General features: G+C 46.0%; 2 protein-coding genes across 2 annotated transcripts in view; one reads left to right on the top strand and one right to left on the bottom strand.

The window, feature by feature from the left end:
- The first annotated feature begins 3,680 nt into the window (after positions 1-3,680).
- Positions 3,681-11,334, top strand: LOC128722882 (follicle-stimulating hormone receptor). Its single transcript, XM_053816569.1, has 9 exons — positions 3,681-4,336; positions 6,347-6,421; positions 6,892-6,957; positions 7,028-7,096; positions 7,189-7,263; positions 7,352-7,469; positions 7,872-8,392; positions 9,383-10,303; positions 10,374-11,334. Exons 1-9 carry the CDS (start codon positions 3,681-3,683, stop codon positions 10,687-10,689), a joined length of 2,817 nt encoding a protein of 938 aa, XP_053672544.1. The 3' UTR covers positions 10,690-11,334.
- A 5,059-nt stretch (positions 11,335-16,393) lies between these two features.
- Positions 16,394-17,703, bottom strand: part of LOC128722872 (tyramine receptor 1-like) — a 10,495-nt gene continuing 9,185 nt past the window's right edge. Inside the window, exon 5 of the mRNA XM_053816558.1 lies at positions 16,394-17,479. Within this exon, the coding sequence (XP_053672533.1) occupies positions 16,394-17,479 (1,086 nt within the window). The remainder of the gene's footprint in view (positions 17,480-17,703) is intronic.

Below are 17,703 nucleotides of genomic sequence, written 5' to 3'. Positions count from 1 at the left end.
AAACCATACAGCGTGTTTAATACAAAAAATCGTCGAAGTTAATCATTTTTGCATGCTCGAAATTCTTCTGAATTTGATCTCGAAGAGGAAGCAAATCATTTATAAAGCGTAGCTGTGGTTAATACAGGACTCAAGGTTCATTAACAGCTTCTTTTCCAGCACAAAAAAGCTATTACAAATGCTCTTAGTGGCTACATGTTTTAAGAGCGAAGGCTTTAGCTTGAACAGATTGGAATTGGTTGTGTGCAGTTGACATTTTTATTGAATGTGTTTCATGTTGATATATTGGAACAGCAAGGGGGAAAAAATTGAACGCATTTACTATAGTGTATTTGAGCTTGCCTACAGCAGTCTCGACTTGATAAAGGTAGCGATCATCTCAAACCAATAAAGCGTTTCCATTATGTTAATCAGCGATGATGCTCAGCTCTGAGCGAAGAGATGGAGCCAAAACAAAAAAAATAGTTTCAAAACGCCGCTCGATTCGATTCAAAGATCACTGAAGCTAAGCCGTAGCTGCTCACATCTCAGCGTAGATGATGAACACAAGTGGATTTCTGACAAGGGGAAGCGTACCAAAATGAAAATTAAGGCGTGAAATGTTCCTTTCATGTTTTAGAGATTTGATTTCGGAGAAGAAATCCTCGTCGGGCCCGTCGCTGGACATGCGAATCGCAATTATGGGGGGAATTTTTTTTCTTTCCAGCTGGATGAATAATAAATGCACACACTTTCTGCCACCGTGAAGCTTTGTGTTTTGCCGTAGAACTGAAAGGGGGATGGCGAGCTTTTGTGAATCAGTTTTCCAACTCAAGGCTTTTATGGGAAACCTTTCAACGGATAAGCTTAGTCAAGTTGGGTTTCCCGTAGCATCGTTTGCAGCTGAACAAGCGTTCTAGAGCACCCATTAGTCCTGGACGTGTGGCAGCCTGAGGTTATTGCCATTGTCAGGACTCATAGCGCTGGAAATGATTTGCGTGTATGTATCAGGGAAGGTACATACCTTTTCGCATTGAAAGGAATTGAAACACATAAGCGCAAGCGATGGTGAACAAAAAGAAGCCAACTAACTCGTTTCTTTATCTTAAGTATGCCGTGCGTGCTGCTACGCCGGTATTCTACCAAAGAAGATAGAAGACGATTCTGGTGGGTGTTGACACTTGATCCGAGGGTGTAATCGAAAAGGTAGACACTCTATCGACTGCCTTTAAGCGGACATCGGTGACTTGCGACCAAAAATAATCGCCCAATATGGGCTTACAAGGTTATCGACATTCCCGTAACCAGCCGGCCGTCGATAGCCGTCGATAAGAAACGTTTTATTGAAAGACGCGACGATGCCGGTATCTTCATCCTTCTTAGAAGCACCGCTATCACCGGAGCTAGGGCTGCGATAGGGCTGCGAAAAACGCAGCGGCAGTTAATTTTACGATCCGACATACTCAGCATGAAACCCTTCACGAGCGGCACGCGCTATGAGGATTCTTTCCAGCTATTGCTGGAGCACAGCAAATTGTGCGCCAAAAGACGAGTCATCGAGAGGGTGAACCCTTCGTATCTCCCGACAATGATAATAACGATCCGTGAACAATAATAACGAACACGCTGCTGGTAAGCGTTTTTTCGAGTAATTTTTAAGACGCTTCTCTGCAGCTTTCATCTACGCTAGCTTTTTGGAATGGATCTTAGAAAGCGTTGGCAGCTTTTTTTTTGCCACTTTTTTGTGCTTTCCACAGTCTGCTTTGATAACCTACGGGATGACGGGCCTGTGGGATGAAACGAAAATGAGCTAGTGTCTCCTTCCAGTGCTTTGGGGTTTTCAATTTCTCCAGTTTGCAAAAAGGAACAATTACGGAAAAATAACGGTTACTGCTACAAAACAAAAAATAAAGCATGCCATTTAGGACACCATAAATTGCGTTAGAAGCCCAAAATCCGCTGCTAAATTTCCTACACCTTCACGCTCACAAAAAGTTTCCCATTTCCAGCAGAGGTGAACGTGTAACATCCCATTACGGTCAAACATAGCAACAGAAGATTTGATCGAGTTTCGGACCGGTGGAGGCTTATTTGCGACCAGCAAGCGATCCTGCGTTTGGCTAACAATTAATGAATTTACCGTCAGAAATAATTACACTGACATGGGTTACCTGGTATTCGGCGATAGAAGCACGCACGCCGACAACATTGATTCTTGTTAGCAACCGTGCGTTACTTGTGTTATGAAAATAACTTCCTCGGAATTAGACGCTTGTCGTCTTACGGGGAGGGATCAACCAACAGAAAACACTATTAGCGATAATTGCTAATTGTTTATGTGAGATGGTCGGTGAAGCAGTAAATGAAATTAGCTCCGGTTGCAGGTCAATCACAGGTGCTGTACACAGCTTCGATACGTAAATAACTTTGCCCGCAAAAGAAAGCGAAATGTACTCATAAGTTCGACACAATTTCGTTTGCTAAACATCGGGCCGAGGAACAGTCACAGTGAAAGAAAATGCTTTCACTGATGCTGTTTTGATCGGTTCGAGGCCTAAAAAAAAGTTATAAGAAAAAGAACACATTGCTCAATTTCGTGTAAGAATTAATTTCATTCAAGCAACGGATCAGCACTTCTTGGAAATTCTCTAACGAATAATGAAATTTCTCACCGGAAGGGGCAACTTCCCACCCAACCTCATGCAAACTTTATTCATTTCGCTAACACTTTGCTTCAAAAATAATAATCCGACGGTTTTGGAAGTGAGCGTTGAGCGAGTAATGATGCGAGCTTTCTTGATAAGGCTTGAAGAGGACGCCGGAAAGGGAACGAAACTTCAGCTAGATTAGAACAGTTTATGTTTTCGTTCATCGTTGGCAATAAATAATACCTTGTTTTTTATTGGTTTCTAGCTGAAGCTGTGTTTGTGTTTTGATAGAAATACGACATCTCCGGTCTGGGTATGCTATTGTTTGCCTGAGTTTTGTAGTACAAGCTGTAACATAGTATGTGAACGATTCTAATATATTTTATTCGCTTGATATTTCTGAACATTTGCCTCAGTTCATCGTCCAAGATCAATTAGAGCACCATTTAAATTACCGCTTCCAATAACTTTGAGTAAAATGGGTTCCTTTTAAAACAAATCCCTTTGCTGTAAATCTTTCAGCCACGCCTTCCAAAAAGACGCGCTTTAAAAATAATCGTAAATATGTGAATGTATGCGCGTGTGTTTTACACAAACATAGCTCTTATATTGGATTTTCGTTTCTTGTTTTCCCCAGGATACGTCGCCGGCCGGTGCCGCGAAAGTTTCGAGTGAAACTTCCATCCGGTGTGCACCGGATCAAGCGTCACGAAATATGTTGCCCAGCCAGTTGGGGCGCTTTCGGTCGCACGGTACACACGCACAGGACTTCCGGCGCGTCCCGACCGGTGAGGTGTGGGTCGGTGCGTTCGAGAACGAAATCACATAAACCGTTCGCTACCGTGCGTAACATCAGTTCAACGGGTGTGACGCGTCTTCGTTTAGTGGCTTCGTGTCGATTTTTAACTTCCAAGGTCGTTTAAAAGCCCGGCTCGAAATCCGCGACACCGAACGCCTGTGACAGTGCAAACAACAGGGCTGCTGGTCAAACTTCCGGCACGCGAACCCTTTTTCTTTTTCGGCGGTCCCTTTTGCCGCGTGGCAAGCATAATAATGACAGTGAACCGGAAGCGGACAGGCAGAGAGCTTTGTAGGGTGGTGCGCTTGTTGTGGTTGTGGTTGCTCGGTGTCCTGTTGGTGGGAGGTCGTGTGACGTCAGAAGGACCGGAAACCGGTACCGGTGGTGTTGCGGTCGCATCAGTAACTACGACAACTCCACCCATAAGGCTGACCGGTGAGCTTCCGGAAGGGTTAGCCAACATCGTGCCGCAGGACGCGAATGACTCGCTGCGACAGCCAGATCGAGAGGATCAACCGGTTCCGGGTGGACCGGAAAGTGACCCCATGCCGGTGGTGGAGCTAAAACGTGGCCAATGTCGCTGCTGGAACTCAACTGAGGAAGCGTTGGGTGAGGTTCAGTGCCGGTGCCTGGGCCAGACGATAGTCCGCGTGCCCCAGAAGCTGACCGGTATGCAGCGGCTTACGCTCGAGAAGGTGGGCATCAAGCGGTTGCGTACGAACGCACTGACGGTGTACGCCGACACGCTGCAGGACCTGTTCTTCATCTACCTGCGGGAGTTTCATCGCATCGAACCGGCCGCCTTCGCCCGGTTGCGGCATTTGCGGACGTTGTACATCGCGCACGCACCCAAACTTGAGTTCCTGCCGTCGGACGTGTTCGAAGGCATCTCGACGAAGCTTAAGACTCTGTGAGTAGCACGATTGGGGTGGGTGCATTTGTTGTTTTTTTTTTTGGGACAGAAACCTGGTGAGAAATAAAAGCAACTAGCAGAATTGTGCTCATGGCCGTGCGAAAGCAGCTTCGTTATCTATGCTTTCTTTCAACCTCAAAACCTCAAGCTTGGCTGCTTACAAGAGGGCTCTTTGCAAAAAAAAAAAAGAAAGTGATGAGGGCCAAAGAATGAACTGATCTTTTATTCACACACTTCACGAAGGTATACGATGGCGTGTGAGCGTTGCGGTCGAAGACGTTAGAAGATGCTATACTTTATTCAGCACGTAGCTAACGAAAGATTTTTTTTTCTATTGCCACTAACTTTGCTGGGGACGTCGGAGGGGAGAGCTCGGGAGCTTCGGACGTACTAATTGACAGGTCAGATAGAATTGAGCTTCATGCCAGTACTAGTACCAAGAAGAAAAAAAGATTCCGAGGGTGTCCGTAGCCATGGTATGGTTTGACCGTTGCTAGACGTTTGGCAACAAGTTTGATTAGCGTTTGCTTGTGAAAATTTTGATTCACAAAAAAGTTTGTCAATTGAAGCAGATTCTTAACAAAAAAAAAGGGTCCTCTTGAAAGAGCAAACGAGGGATGGAAAAGACCTGCCGCACTGGAATCACAGTAGTCATTGCCATTTGCCCATGAGCTGGTGCGTTTTTATTTAAGTCCACAGCATTGTGGATTGGCTTCAAATATGCCTTTTATTGTGTGGTTTTCAGTGGAATAAAGAGAATTCAGGTTGATAGACAGAAGGTAAATAGCAAACCTTTGTTCAAACCACATATGTGTTTGTACAAATGTAAACGGTTTTTAGTGCAATAAACACCGTTCTAAAACACTGCTGCATTTCGAAAAATATTTAATTATTGATAAAAAAAATTATGCTTTATGAATTATCGGTTTTCGATGAATATTCAATCTTTAGAATTTGAGCTTTTAATAAATTTATTACTAGAAAAACCATTTTTCGGAATGTGATGATAACATTTTCCACGGCTTTATGAAAAATAATAATTTCTAATATTGTGCTTAATTAGGAGACCCTGATGCCCGTAAAACATGCTGTTCCTTATTAAGGAGCAGAGCAAACACGTTTTCATGGTTTTGTTTGTTTTTCACATTTTCAAGCAAAGTGAATTCCTGCTGCTACGCCACGAAAAACAAACATTCCGAGCTCTCATGTAATAATCGTCCTGTTCATCAGGGTTATCTAATGGTTTTTTTGTCGTAGAGATCATGGTGGTCAGACCAGCTTTTTATTCCCTAATTAATTGTATTAAAATATAACATCTCTATTTAAGGTATTTCAAAGATAATTGATAGTCATATTGAATTTTTCAAGCACTGCATTACCGATTTGAGGCATACAACAAAATGATAATAATATATGATATTAAGCAATTCATACATTGCTATCCACTTACTAGCTTCTTTCTAATGCTTAAATATAAATATAAAATGTTTATGAAAAGCTCCTGTACTGCTTCCAAGCTTTGAACAATTCAATTCAAAGAAAAATTTAATTACGAAAGTATGAAATGAAACATCAAATAAAAACACGAACAATATGAGTATAACCTCGCAATAAAATTCTCATTTCATCAAGCTTTAACACTATTGTGTTGGGGGAAAATATGGATCTTTTTTAAATACAAATGAGCATAAAAAAGCGGTAAAAACTCTACGAACCACCAATAACATCTGTTGGAATTTGTTCACTCTCGTTGCATTCGCATTTATGTATTCTTCGAACCATAGCTCAAAACTTTTGAATTCTGCCCTGTGTGTTATTATTTGCAGCGTTGCGTTGTCCAAGCGATATTACCCATGCGCACTGGGATTATTAATTTCCCGATTTAAATTGAGAAAAAAAAGGCCATAGTCTGTTCGGCTGTACGAACGCGGAATTGATGAAGCCATGACGTCTCTCTATATTTCCAATTTTCACATTTATTTACATGTACTCGTGGCTCGAGCTCAGACGAATTATAAACAGTGGACTGCTGGCCGTACCGGATCTGCGCGCTCTGTCGGATCATATCATAATGCACATGGTGTGAGTAGCGCTGAAAAAGCACCAAAAAGAGTACGAAAAGAGTTTTAGTGTTTGTCCGTTCGGTAGCAGGTGGCGTGCATCCAATACATTTAGAATATTCGCCCGAGGAGGCCTCATAGGCAGTACCATTTAATCATTATGGCATCAGTTTCACTCACCAAACATGTTCACTTCCATCTAGGTTGCCTGATGTGGCGAACAACTATTTCACAAGCACTGATTCGTTCATGATTCATCATCAACACGCTCATCATCAACGCCATCACTTGCACCATCATTACCATTGTTCACTGCCGTGGGAGCATAACCGGGCCACCGATCTCGTAATGGAACAAAATCTGTTGCCTGGCTGAAGAGGTTTTAACAGAAGCACATTCCATTTTGCTAATAGTATATTGCTTTGCTAATCCCTGCCCGCGTAACGAGCCAACCATTCGAATCATGTATGTGTGCACGCTTTTCTCCCGCAGCGATTTGGATGGAAATCAGATTCGGGAAATATACGAACGATCAATACAACTGAAGACTGACGAGCTGTAAGTACCGTCCTGCAGGTTGAAAGCTACAAGCGTGTGATACAACACTGGTCGTTTGATTATTTTCCAGAATCCTCGATAATAACGCCCTCACTGAGATTCACGGCTCAGCGTTTCATGGCTCCGAAATAGCCACGCTGTAAGTAATCGAGCATGTAGCAACCGTGTAGCGAACATAGCGCACTGAATGAACCTTAATGCTATCCTTTTCTCAATGGTGCTCGTTCCCAGGAGCATAAAACTGAACCTGAAGCTGAAAGACATCCACGAAAAGGCCTTCGTTGGGATCAGCAACATACGCGAGCTGTAAGTAGAGCGTGCACGAACGTGATTGCTACTCGGGGAGCTTTGGCTGGCAATCAACCTTCAATGAACCAATTCATCTTATTGGCAGGGACCTTTCCGGAACGGCTATCGAAGATCTGCCGACCGAAGGGCTGGGCGAGCTAGAAGTGCTGCGCATACAGCAAACGCATTCGCTCAAAACCATTCCATCAGTGTACAATTTTAAGGTAAGCTACGTTTAGGGTTCGTTACCACATCAAAGCAACAAATGATTGAAAGTCAGTTGGATGGGTATGCTGTAAGAGAATCAATAACTAAATAGTAATATGGTTTTATCACGATTTTACGACTTCAACATGAAATTCATTCGTACACTAATTACCTACAGAATCCACTGCAAACTGCAGACAAGTTAGTTTGGCATTTGTTTGTTTTCAATAAAATAACGCTAACGGAAGCTTTATGATTGATTCGCCAGCAAGCATGCTTCCCTCATTTCAACAGTTTTTCACAGTTGCGAAGTAACTTGCAGTATTACGCCCTCGAAATAGCTGCGCGAGTTGCGAAAACAAATACCGATGCTCGCGCTGTACTTACAAAACTTTCGTTTCTTGTGCCTTGCTTCACAGAACCTGCGGATCGCTTACCTGACCCATTCCTTTCACTGCTGCGCGTTCAAGTTTCCCGCTCGTCACGATCCCGACGCCCACGAGCGCAACCTAAAGAAGTTCTACGAAGTGCAGCAGCAGTGCATCGCAAATGGCTACTCAACACCCCGCATCAAGCTCGAGGTGGCCTCGAGTGCGGAAACACCGGCCGCCTCCGATGGGGGTGTCCTTGAACAAGGACGAAGCCGTCGGGCGGCAGACTTTCGCCGTTGGTTCCGGCTTTCATCGAGCGACGAGAGTGATACGCGTTCGGTCAGCAATGGTGTGCTGCAGAAAGGCATCGATCTGTCGGAAAAGCGCATGGGTGAGATAGTGGATGATAACTATCTGCTGCCCATCACCGGACTGCCGGTGGACGAGGAAAGCGAGCTGGCCATGGCTGGCGGTGGTCTGTACACGGAAAACTCATTGCTGGGCGAGTTTCACGAGACCGTTGCGCACATCTCGTCGATGGAGGCGTTGTGCGGTAACTTGACACCGATGTAAGTATCATTTGTCAGGAACGGTTGGAAACGAGTCTGGGAACTTACTGTTTTTTGCCCGGTGTTTGATACCTCAACCAAGTTAATTGCTATTGCTTTGAAGGGTTCAGCCGGAGAATTGTTCAAACCATACAACGGATGAAATTTGTGTTTAGCGTGCTGCGAGATGAGTGCGTGTATCCTTCACCGATGGGCGAAACACGGACCCAATGGGTGCCAATCATTTTGACAGGCACTTGCAAAAGTAACGAGGGAAATATGGAAAGGATAAAAAGTAATTCAAGCCAAAAATTTACGCCCCGTTCCATTTATTACTTTTCGCGTTCGCTCATGATGAGAAAACAAGAACGTGGAAAAGTTTTCGTGCAATATGTAGCATGAAAATTTGCAAGATTCCCAAATGCTTACCATAAGCCGTAGAAGTAGAAGTAATTAAGGATAATATTCCGGTCGAATGTAGGTGTGCTGTCTGGCTTAAGGAAGCATGAAATGGCCAAGTAAATTCCTATGAGAGGTCTCTTCATACCGCACAAAGCTTGGATTGAAAATTGCCTTCAACAAAGCATTTTCTTGATTAGTTCCAACTACATACTACATCAAAGTACATATTTGTCCGTATTAATCTTGATGGAAAGAACAATAGGCTGCATGAGATGGGACATTTTCCTAGAAATAATACTGAAAGGCAAATGTAGAGTCTCAGCTGTCTATTCATAGACATGGCTGTCTGATGAACCATGTATTCTTGAAAATGTATGGCATGTAGGAGCTTTTTCTTGTACTGCTTTAACCATGTACCATGCTGCCTTTTGTGAAACGTTTAATTGTCCTTTATGGTTTAATAAGAACTGATTGAATGGTTCAAGCCTGGGTTACAACTGGGTTGAACTTCACCGTTGGCTTTGCAATACAAAGTGCGCCGTAGCAGTTCGTTGGAAAAAGTCGTTCAATTACTCACCAGAAATATTTCGTACCTATTTCGTCCTGCAGGATTTTTGACGTAAAGTGTTTCCCAATACCAGACGCGCTAAACCCGTGCGAGGACGTCATGGGCTCCCACTGGCTGCGAGGATCCGTGTGGGTGGTGGTGTTGCTGGCCGTGTTTGGAAACGTGGCCGTGGTTGTGGTGCTTTTCTCCAACCGCAGCGATCTGACGGTGCCCAAGTTCCTCATTTGCAACCTCGCGTTTGCTGACTTGTGCATGGGTTTGTACTTGCTGCTGATCGCTTCGATTGACGCACACTCGATGGGCGAGTACTTCAACTATGCGTTCGACTGGCAGTACGGCGTTGGCTGCAAGGTGGCTGGTTTTCTGACCGTATTCGCCAGCCACCTGTCAATCTTCACGCTCACGATCGTGACGGTGGAGCGATGGTTCGCGATCACACACGCAATCTATCTGAACCGACGCATCAAACTGTCGGCCGCCATGTACATCATGATTATGGGCTGGCTGTACGCATTCACGATGGCATCGATGCCACTGTTCGGCATTAGCAACTACTCGTCAACTTCGATCTGCTTGCCGATGGAGACACGCGATAGCTGGGATATCGCTTACCTGCTCACGGTGCTGGTCGTGAATGGGTGCGGGTTCGTCGTGATCGTCATCTGCTACGCCCAGATCTATCTTTCGCTTGGGAAGGAGACACGTCAGGCAACTCGATCGGCGCACAGTGGTGAGATGACGGTCGCCAAGAAGATGGCCCTGCTGGTGTTCACCAACTTCGCTTGTTGGGCACCGATCGCGTTCTTCGGCCTGACCGCCATCGCCGGGTATCCACTCATCGGTGTCAGCAAATCGAAGATCCTGCTGGTGTTCTTTTATCCGCTTAACTCGTGCGCGAACCCGTACTTGTACGCGATCTTGACCGTGCAGTACCGGAAGGATCTCTTTTCGCTGCTAGCAAAGTAAGTATGGCGATCTTCCCCATCGAGAGAGAGATGATCTTACGTGAGTTTTCTTCTCGATCGCCCACAGCTACGGGATCTGCACGCAACGAGCCCAGAGATACAAAATGACCTATTCGATACCAACCAACACATTCCCGGTGGCAGTGGTGCGAGGATCCTTAAACCACAGCAGCTGCGCCAACGGAACACTGTCCTCGTCAGCTGGGATAGCTTCCGCCTCCCGAGCTAACACGGATACGATCACAACCACCGTCACGTGCGGTAGCGTGATGTTAAGCAACAATAGCACACACAGCTCCGCCACGGGTGGAAACCCAGCTAACACAGGCACAAATGGGACGAACGACGTGCCGAGTGTGCTACAGGATGAAACATTTCTGTAAGCCAATCGCATCAAATTGCTCCAGGTGCTCGCGCTCTCTCACACTCACTGCTCGGGAAGCCCTCGTCGAACTGTTGCATTTACGCGCTATGTACGGTGTCATGTGTGGAATCTCTGTGGAACTTTTTCGCTGCATTGTGTATGGGTTTGCAAACTACAAAAGCACACACATCATGCCAGCGTAGTAAATCAAAATTAAGCCTAAAGTTTAGAGGTGTTTTAGCAGGATGCATTTGCAAGCGATTGGTAGTATTGAATACATGTGATTAATGGATAATATCGTAAATAAACGATATTCTGGTGCGTTCAGTGTCATGAATAAATATACATATATATTTAAAATGTCATCAGTCATCAATTTACGAATGACTTTGAAATACTTAGTGTAAAACAATGTAAATGTAACATAAAACAGTGCAGCAGCATTCCATCTTCGTTTTAGGTTATGTTTTCGATGTATAACAACGTGCAAGGGATTGCACCGTTTTGCGTTGTACTTAAGACAGTATGGAAAACATTAAGATTACGTTAGGGAGTACTATATTAAGCACTAAAAGACAGGCTAAAAGCAGCTTACGTTCAAATAAGTTGATGCAGGTCTTGATTTACTTCGGCTGAATGGTGCCCTCGATTTACTTAATATCATTTGCGGTAATAAACTAATGATCACTTTATTATTGCACTGACATGCTGAAAGCTTAGTAAACAGTAATTTTGAGATATCACAAGATGCTTCTAAAGATTGTTGGCATTACGCCTACGATGTAATGCGCATAAACGATTGTACACGTTCCTAGTAGAAGTACCCCTGACTTGATGGAGGCGCCTGGTACGCCATGAACGGTAAACTTTTGATGAGTGCTTTTGAGCTTTTTGTATTATATTTTCGAACACGATTTGCGGACGCGATTTCCAGATATAGAAAATTACGTTAAGGTTAAAGTTCAAAAGAAGAGCTTTTGAAAAGTTGCAGCAAAATTTCGTGAAAAATGGAAAACACTTTTTCTATTCTGAAAGCTTACTTGGCCGAGAAATGGGCCTAACATCTTATTTATGGCATCGTTTAGAGTAGGTTAAAGGAAAGCTTTATTCATGACACAAACCGTTTGTTTCAGGTTAATTTATTATGGATTATCTGAAACGAAGTAAAAACCACAAAAAACAATCGTTTATATTTTGTGATGTGGTTTAACGGTTTAGCTTGACCTAGGAGTTTAAAAAGATTTAATTGTTTCAATTCAGAAGATTGCCTGATACGTTTGTCTGTCCCATGGCTCGCAAAAAATTTTGTGCCCCTCTGTTTCCATTTTCTACTATTACATTTGTGCAATGAATGCACTGCATCTCACAGTTTTATTAGCAGTTACAATGCCAAGAGAACAGGCATCAAAGTGAGATACACGCAAGTCGAGTAATGTTCTCATAGTAAACTTTTCCATCAATCGAAGCCATGTATATCAAATATACAAAATATTTCAATGTGCGTTAGCTCTACAATTCTGATAAACAAATGATAGGGTCGCAAAACGAAGGTCTTTCAATCTGACACAAAACAAATCAAAACGCTTTTCATGTGAAATTGCGCTTAAAAAGGTGCATAAGCATATGCTACATCTGATCAGAAAATTCTGCTCGACAGCAAAGCTCAAACATACGAGAACATTTGGTCAAAATTGCTCGCAACTGTTTACGAGCGCGGGCATTCTCTATTTTCTCATCCACCTTATTCATGTAGGTAGGGTTCTTATAAGCTGCTGTGCGCTTCCAGAAACAACTTGGATGTTTCATATGTGGCGAGGAATTTTATGCGCAGTACGAGCCGATTTGAAAAGGTTCAACAGTTTTACCCTCCCCCAGCCGGTGCTAAATGAAACCGTGAGTTGCATATCTATGCGGAGAAACCCACAGCGTCTTGCGTCGAATGGTGAACGAAAAGCTTAACTAGTTCTTGGAAAGCGCGCCTCCATTGTGCACAATGTCGAGTCAGGAAGGCAGCATTAAAACCACAATTTGGTAATCTGACGGAATAAATCTATAATTGACAATCGATGGGCAACTAAATGTGGCAAGACATTTTCGGAACACGCATTATGAGAATCCCCTGGGAGGTGATTGTAACGGTTCAGTGTTTCGGAGCTGATTTGATTTCACGGAAGTAATAGTCAATTTCCTGGGTTATTTGTACTATTATGCCACACGCGCGCCACCAAGTGTGGTTGAAGATGTTTGGGCTTTTATTTTCCTTTTCGTATCGTTTATTTTCCAACCAGCTAACGACCATGACAACGGCATTCGATCTGCTTTCGATCCGCCTCGAAGCGACCGAATCGGGATAACGCTGCTGGATGCAGGAAGCAGAACAATGTCCTTCGTCTCGCATGCCAATTTTCACGCCATTCTCCCCACACGCGGTTGCAGGATCGGCGACACGCTACCATCGATGAAGCGAAAGTGGTAGCAGTTGTCAAATTAACGGCCTCAACCTCTCTTCCCGGGGCGGTTTCCCAATCCCGCGGACAGTTTCGATCATCGACATTCTTCGGAGCGCTTGAAGAGGGGTTGACTTTTGATGCAGGTTTTACAGCAAATCAGTGTCGAAGTCACCAAACGGAGCGCGTTCCGCATAATGCAATGTAACGGAACGGGACATGCGACAAGCAGCGAGAAGCGAAATAGAACGGGTTTCGGAAGGGTGGACGACGAATAGAAAATTGGTTCCATTAGCGGTTGCCTGACGAGGGAGCGTCCTTGTCAGAATGTCGCATTCTTTCCGCTTGTAAGCAGGGTGGATGGCAGGACGAAATATCAATGTTCGGTTCCTTAATATGACGGGCGTGATCGCGTGGTATGGAAATCGTAGGAGTAGACAACTTGCCACACAGCTTCCACAGCAGCCTTCGCGTCTGGGAGCGTGGAACGTTCGGATGGAGGCCAGCTGGCGACGAGCTGGCGCGTGAATCAACACTGCTCGGGCGTACTAATAGTAATCCTCTTTATTCAATTCAACAGCGATAGATGGCATTTAAAACTCGAACAAAAACAAAAAAGCACGTTCGCGAAGCTTCACGCATGCGAGAGGGTATCTGCTGTTTTTTCTTTCTTTCGAATTAAATCTCGACTCATGTGCGAATCCGTTCGCTCGTCTACCGTTCAGTGGGTCACCTTCACGCTGCTCATTGCACACTCACGGACTCGTTAAAGTGTATTTGGTAATTTAAATTTCATTTAATATTTCGCACCTTAATGCGCCCATTTTCCAAGTTCGCATTTGTTTCCTTCACATCGATTAGACTAGAGCAAACATCGTCACGCTTCGTGTTGGCTATGTTCCGTTTGGTGGCTCGCCTTCATTCTTACGGTTTTTAGCCAACACTCTCTCGAGGGCTGTCATGAACCGTTGCCAAATGAGACTCGACGCTCGTACGCCAAGAAGGGCTTATGTCGTCCACACACTCCTCCTGGGATTTAAACGATTTTGCCGGCTAAATGTCTTGCAAAAACCTGACAGACGTACAATTCTTTCCTATTGACACAACAGCTCCTTGTTCCATGCTTTACGGCAAAGCGACAGAGAGTGAAAGAAAGAGCAGCTTGGTTGGCAGGCTTCAAGCATCCTCAAAGCACCCCCAATTTATTTCCGCTGTTTGTGTGTTACGTTTAAAGCTTTCGCGCGATCACACCGTTGCATTGTTTCGCTCGTTTCACCAGGCACGGTGGGATTTTAATGGAGTATCTGTTTCAGCGCCAGCACAACAGAGCTGCGTTGCTTGCAAACAAACAAGCACGAATCAATTCGCACCATTCGTGCAGCGGTGGTGGCTGCATTCAGCAGATGAGCTTTTCTTTTTATTTCTACGAGCCATCGGAGCCATTTGTGCGATGCGAAGCAAAAAAAAAATTAAAATACCATGATGATGGATGGCAGAAGGCGTACGATGGAAGAAAGAAAAAAGGATTCTCCGGCACGCTGGAAACAGATGGTAGCGGCATTATTAAATCAGCACCGGCTATGATACGCTTGTGTACCCATTTGCGTACTACGGTTCATCCATACCGAGCCCGTGGGATGGATCCTTTCGTTTCAGTTCGTGGAAACGCGTAACGATATAAAAATAAAAAAAAACAGATTAAAAACACAGCAGCAACAACAACAACGCCAAACAAAGTCAACTAAATGCAGCTCCTGCTCGGTGCACTTAGCCGTCATGGGGATGCCATTCGCCTGTGCCGTGATGGATTTCGTTTAATTGTTTGTCGCTCTCAGCGACCATTCAACGTGCCCATGTCACTCGCCCCCATCAAAGGGTGGAGCGTTCGCTCGAGTGTTGCCTTTTGCTGCTTTTCTTTGACCGACCGCCATCATGCGCCACCAGTGGCGAACGATGCGATCCGTTCGCATCGCGCTATTATGCAAACCGAACAAAGCCACGGCTTCTCGGTAGCCGAACAAAAGGGTGCGCCCGCTGAGGAGCTTTCGCTGCAAAATGGTGGCAAATGCGTGCGATGACACTTCGCTTTCCATTCAAGCGGGAACCGGCCGTGCCAAGCTGGCTCACCAGGCGCACCTGTGACGGTGTCCTTCTACGGCTTGCGGTTGTTTGAAACAGGTACAAAGTGTCCTCGAACTTGAGCATCTTGCGAGTTCACCTTGGCGTCGACCGGCGAAAAACACGTTTAACGAAGCGTATCGTTTGTACCGTGGGAAACCGACGTGATGGTTTACGGTGTGAACTAATGATGCAGGCCCGCGTTGATGAAGCGAGTTGTGTAAGGATCGACGCAGGAACATGTAGCCGTTTTGGCTGCTGGTAGGCGTTTTCCGTTCGGGGGATGAGTCTTTGCGTATCCCGTCGAATGGAGATTCTTTTATCTTCGTTTTCGGGCACGGCTCAGCGCGTACGGTAACCGTACGTCGAAGGAATGTGCCTCTCGTGTACTGACAACCGTTAGAAATCAGAAATCAGAAGGAGGGGAAACAAAAAACCACTCAACGAGTGCTCCTTCAATGGAATGATTACTTCCGCGTGAGGGCTTTTTTTTGTGCGTGTATCACTTCACGTGTTCTTTTCGGTGGTGGAACGAGCATTTTGCTCATTATTTTCATTACTGTTCCACCTGTACGAATGTAGAGAAAAAAAAATGATGCAAAAAAAACAAAATTCTCCTCGTCAACTAACACAAGACAAAACGTGCCCTAGAGGTTGCTTAGCAACGGTTTTTGATTACTGTTAGCCCGTGGTTGAGCCCGTACCATGCAATTGGGGGCTCATTGAATCGAGACAGTGAAGCTATTTCGAAATTTTTGAATCTAGCAAAGCATCACACAATGCGGATGAAGCGAAACACACTCGGCCGTCGGTTTGAGAACGGATAAAAGGCACCATACACCACTTCCACTGTCCCGAAATGGTGACGTGTAGCCGTTCTGCATGCTGCGGGTTGATGAAGGACTTCCATAGTCAGCCGTTCCGGCACGCGTTGCCAGGCGAATGGGCAGATACGGGCAAAAGTTAGGTCCTGCCCGCATCCGAACCACTCGGACACGCGAATGCTTATTTTTAACCACCCATCGGCCAACGCCCAATTTGGCCGACGGATGGTTTCGAACACACGCTTCCAGACATCCAGCGGAGTGCAATTCAGATGCATTTGCACCACGCACGAATGCACTCCCACCGGGTGTGTCACCAGGCCACCAGGACGCCTCATCGAGCCCTCATCGACAGGTTGTGGATGTTCGCGAACGGTGCTTTCTCGCTGTCGCGAAAAAACCGGCGCAAAGTCAAGCGCCAGAAAGCGGCCCGAAAGTCGACGCTGTAGAACGCGTAAATGAACGGATTGATCGCGCTGTTGATCCACCCGAGCCAGGTGAAAAACTCGCCCAACTTCGGTACGGTCCAGTCCTTCGGCAGGAAGGGCGTGATGATGTAGTGGATGAAAAATGGGAGCCAGCAGGCGATGAACCCACCCACCACGATGCTGAGCGTTTGTGTCGTCTTGTTCTCGCGCTTCATCGATGAGATGCGCGACGAGAGCGACTTCTGGTGAACGCGGATGTTGTTCCCACCGGATGTCCGGCCTCCGACGAGCTGCACCGAGCTGCCCGTCGATGCCGTCATCGACGTGTTGACGGTGTTGTTCCGTCGTAGACCACCCGCTGCCGCTAGCGCCGCCGTTGGCCGCCCATCGAGAGCTTGATGATGGTGATGATGATGATGATGGTGATGATTATGATGGTGGTAGTGTTGTTGCGCGTGGTTCGCGCTCGGTGGCGTAGCACAGCTCGGACCCATTGCCGCCGGAGAATGGGATTGCGGTTTGTGGCTTGGTTGATTGAAAACGCTGTGGTCCGAAGCCGACCAAAGCTCAACCGGTGAGGACAGTTGACCGTAATTGGCCGTAGTGCCGGTGTTGGGTTGTGACCCGTCCGTAGGACTTCCACCACCAACGCCATCACCGGGATCACCGATCACGGTGTTTGGGGCTGGGCCTTCACCGCACGGTTCCTGGCATGGTTCGTCGTTTACCCCGTTCGGATGGGGTGTGGTTTTTCCGAGCGCTCCACCCGGACAGGAGCCGCTCATGTCCACCAGCTCGTAGTGGCCGTTTTTGTGCTGGTTTCTTTTGGCTGGTGGTTTCTCGTCGTGCGCTGGTGGCCCTAGCTGGGCCACGTAGGTGGTCGTGCCCGTGGACAGCTGGGATGAGGAGCGTTTTCGCTTGGGGCTGAGCGGGATCGGATCCAGCTCGGACTGATAGCCATCTTCTTCGGGTTCGCGGATGCGATGACTTTTCTGAAACCGCGTTGACACGCGCCCGATTGCAAGAGAGAGTTGGGGGGTGGAAGAAAGAAAGAGAAAGAACACGATAAGCCCGACCGGTTGGTGTGGATTTAGCAGCAAACGAGCGCGGTCATTCGAGGATAATTAGCACGGCACGGCCCGGCCAAACCGATGGGCAACGGGAACCGAATTTATGTGCCCCGCAGTGTGCCGCATAATTTTGTCACAATGAGATT

The sequence above is a fragment of the Anopheles nili genome, chromosome 2 (assembly GCF_943737925.1).
Source record: "Anopheles nili chromosome 2, idAnoNiliSN_F5_01, whole genome shotgun sequence".
NCBI lineage: Eukaryota > Metazoa > Arthropoda > Insecta > Diptera > Culicidae > Anopheles > Anopheles nili.
Note: the sequence above shows the minus strand (reverse complement) of the source record. Positions and strands in the feature narration are given on the sequence as shown.

Bases quoted from the DNA above. Each gene is read 5' to 3' on its own strand.
- LOC128722882 (XM_053816569.1), top strand. From the start codon at position 3,681: ATGACAGTGAACCGGAAGCGGACAGGCAGAGAGCTTTGTAGGGTGGTG. The intron at 7,097-7,188 runs GTAAGTAATCGA...GCTCGTTCCCAG, and splicing joins GGCTCCGAAATAGCCACGCT to GAGCATAAAACTGAACCTGA. The intron at 8,393-9,382 runs GTAAGTATCATT...TTCGTCCTGCAG, and splicing joins TGCGGTAACTTGACACCGAT to GATTTTTGACGTAAAGTGTT.